At 45.6% G+C, this 3002-nt stretch overlaps 1 protein-coding gene across 1 annotated transcript; it reads left to right on the forward strand.

Annotated features, from left to right (window-relative positions):
• Window positions 1-379: 379 nt before the first annotated feature.
• Window positions 380-2641, forward strand: LOC116862546 (spermatogenesis-associated protein 31D3-like). Its single transcript, XM_032849881.1, has 4 exons — window positions 380-571; window positions 1492-1537; window positions 2118-2175; window positions 2418-2641. Exons 1-4 carry the CDS (start codon window positions 380-382, stop codon window positions 2596-2598), a joined length of 477 nt encoding a protein of 158 aa, XP_032705772.1. The 3' UTR covers window positions 2599-2641.
• Window positions 2642-3002: the final 361 nt, after the last annotated feature.

A 3002-nucleotide genomic window follows, 5' to 3' on the forward strand; every position in this document is an offset into this window, starting at 1 on the left:
ATTCCAGGCAGTTTTGCAGACTTTCAAGGCAATGGAACTGGTAAGACCCAAGTTAAGGTCTCTTAATGGTAAAGAGGGACCCAGGTAATTAATATATGGGTTATGGATGGAACAAACTGAAAATTTCATAAAGGTAAGTGTATGATATAATGAAAATACGTAGAAAAATAGGATGCCAGAGTAGGTTAGACTTGAAGGACCTAGGAAAGGTGGAGGGGTCTTCTGGGCTGGTGGGTGGGGGAGGGGCTATAGACACATCCTCTTTGATTGTCACCTCCCTCACCCTCAGAAACTCTTTGTGACAGTGCTCTGTGATGTACAACTGGGGAGGATATATATTCAGTGTGTGAACAGTATAGGCTGTCTTGTGATTCAGACAATGGAGTTCAAACACTGGAATGTTCTCTCATTTCTGAATAGCAATACTAAACCATGTCTGAGCATTGGCTCAACATGCTTGGAGGCTGATCCCAACTTCACATTCCTGTGTGGGTTGGGATTGCTCCTTCTATTCCTGTGCTACATGGTGGGTATTCCATTTCCAACTTGGAAAACCAAAACCACCCAAAAGGTAAGAAATCCTTGTGGGGGCAGGGGGATGGTGCTCAACATGGATTATTATGGTTTCCATTCCTAATCCCAAATTTTAAAATTCTTTTTTTTTTTTAGAGATTTTATTTAAGAGAAAGCAAGACAGCACAAGTGGGGTAGAGGGACAGATGGAGAGCTAAACAGGGAGTGCCATGGGGGGCTAGATCCCAAGATCCTGGAATCCTGACCTGAGCCCAAGGCAGACGCTTAACCAACTGAGCCAATCAGGTTCCCTAAGCCCAAGTTTTAAAATGAGTTTGGTAGAGTCAGAGAAACACCTAAAACAGGAAGTCTTAAGAGAACAGACATTCGTTCCTCTAGGAAAAGAGGCCTGGCAGAGGTAAGGGTTAAGGAAGGACTTAGGTTTCTACTTGAAACTCACAGTCTATCTGGGTATGGTAGTGGGTCTTGGGTAAAATCCCAAACACAGAGATTCTTTAGTCCAGAACTGGATTATTTTGAGAGTATGAGGTCTGTGTAAGAGAACGATTTCCCAGCAGCTCATCATGAGTCACATTCCCATGTCCAGCATCACTCGATCAAGCCTTCCTTCATGCTGGGCTGATCAGTGCTGAGCCTTTGAGAAGAGAATAGGGTCTGAGCTATGAGTAGGATACAGGGTCCTACCTGAGGCAGCACAGATGTGATTGTTGGACTTCATTTTCTATGTTCTCATAGAACAAAGGACTTCTGACTGAGAATATCAAGTGTGGACCTCCCAGACACTCCTCCTCTGAGTGTTTCAAAGAAGTAAATATTGAGAACATTTTATAATCTTAAAAACTGAAAAAAGCAAGGAACACAAAGTTCTATTAATTAAAGTCATAATATTAGATAAAGAATGTTTTCGTTTCTGGGATAAGAGTAAGACCCCCCTCATTCTTTTTATTTTTGTTCTAGTGTCAGGGTAGAGCCAAGAGGAGGAGAAAAGGTAGGACTCTGAAAGGTAAGGGTCTGCCTATTCCACCTGAGCTCTCCAAGGGTGATCCCTGCTGTTCTCTCCATAAGGGCTCAGGTCCATGAACTCTGAGGATGCAGCTCCTGGATACATTCCCTCTCAGAAAACAGAGGCCTCAGAGGAGAGGCTCATGCAAAGGTAGCCAGAGTGCAAAACCCTTCTCAGATTCCCTGCTCTGACCATTACTGAGCATGAAGCAGTGATGGATCTGGACAATGAGTGTTGCCCATTAGGTGGCCGTGTGAGATGTCAAGGGTCAGAACTTCTGTCTCCTAACTTTGTGAAAGCTCTGTGACATCATGGATACTCAGGATTTTTCCCTGAGGTAACCACTGACCTTTGTGCTTCACGGAGGTGGTCTGATCATCACATGGGAAAATTTACATGAAAGTACATTATACATGAAGAAAGATTACTAACCAGCTTCACATCATTGGCCATTTGCCCTCATCTATTGATTATTGGGGCTTTCAGAGTCCAACATGCCAAGGCTGTCCCATAAGGGGAATACTGTATTATTACCTATGTTTCTACTTTCACTATATAACTCATTCTCCTGTTTCCCCAGATGACAGATGGTACCAATGGGAAGTAGAGGAGACCCGGAAGCTGATCTCTGTTTTAAGGTGACCAGTCTTTCCCGTTCTATCCTGTTGCCTCTTAGAGCACGTTTTAGGCAATTGCAGGATTCACTGCAGTCTGTCATACCATGGGAGGGGGTTGCCATAGGAACAGATATTGGGGTGAAGGCTACTGAGTACACTGTCAAGTCATAAAGGTGGGGCATTGTGAAGGGGCATAATGCTTCAGGTGGCCCCTCCCTTGTCAGGCCTGAATGTCCTCCTCCCCTGTTCTGGTCCTGCTGCAGCTTTGTACCTCCTGTCTCCTGCAGCCCCCTTGACGGCATCATGATACCATCCATTTTCATCAGCTGTTATGTCCAGACCCCTCCTGTGAGGTATGTAATAGCACAACTGCTGAGATCAATCGGCTGCTGTTCCTGCAGGCTCTGGAAGATTCTACTCCCTTGGCTTCCACAGCTCCTGTGACTTCTTCATCATTCACTCTCTCCCCTGACTTCTTAGCAGTCCCTCAAGGGGACCTAATATCAGCTTCTTTGCCCGAGCCTTCCCTGCCACCTGCCTCCATCTTCTCACCTAACTCAGTGATCCCTGTGGCAGACATTTTTCCACCCTCACCACCAGGTGATTCTTTGCCACCAAAGCCTTTTCCTCCTGTGGATTCCAAATTCCCAAGGGAACGTTACCCATCCCAGCCCCTTGCCTTTCCTCCTATCCCACTACATCATGCCCATAGAGTGGACCATATTGTCCAAACAGAGACAGTGTCTCTAAATACCATCTTCTCTCTGGACCCTACCCTTTCCCAAGATGTCAGTTCCTTACTGGAGTTGTCCCAGAGGGTGAATCCCACTGAGACCATTGCTTGTCAT

This window comes from Lontra canadensis, unplaced genomic scaffold, assembly GCF_010015895.1.
Source record: "Lontra canadensis isolate GAN:19392208 unplaced genomic scaffold, GSC_riverotter_1.0 scaffold256, whole genome shotgun sequence".
Lineage (NCBI taxonomy): Eukaryota > Metazoa > Chordata > Mammalia > Carnivora > Mustelidae > Lontra > Lontra canadensis.

Bases quoted from the DNA above. Each gene is read 5' to 3' on its own strand.
- LOC116862546 (XM_032849881.1), top strand. From the start codon at position 380: ATGGAGTTCAAACACTGGAATGTTCTCTCATTTCTGAATAGCAATACT. The intron at 1,538-2,117 runs GTAAGGGTCTGC...CTGTTTCCCCAG, and splicing joins AAAAGGTAGGACTCTGAAAG to ATGACAGATGGTACCAATGG. The intron at 2,176-2,417 runs GTGACCAGTCTT...GTCCTGCTGCAG, and splicing joins AAGCTGATCTCTGTTTTAAG to CTTTGTACCTCCTGTCTCCT.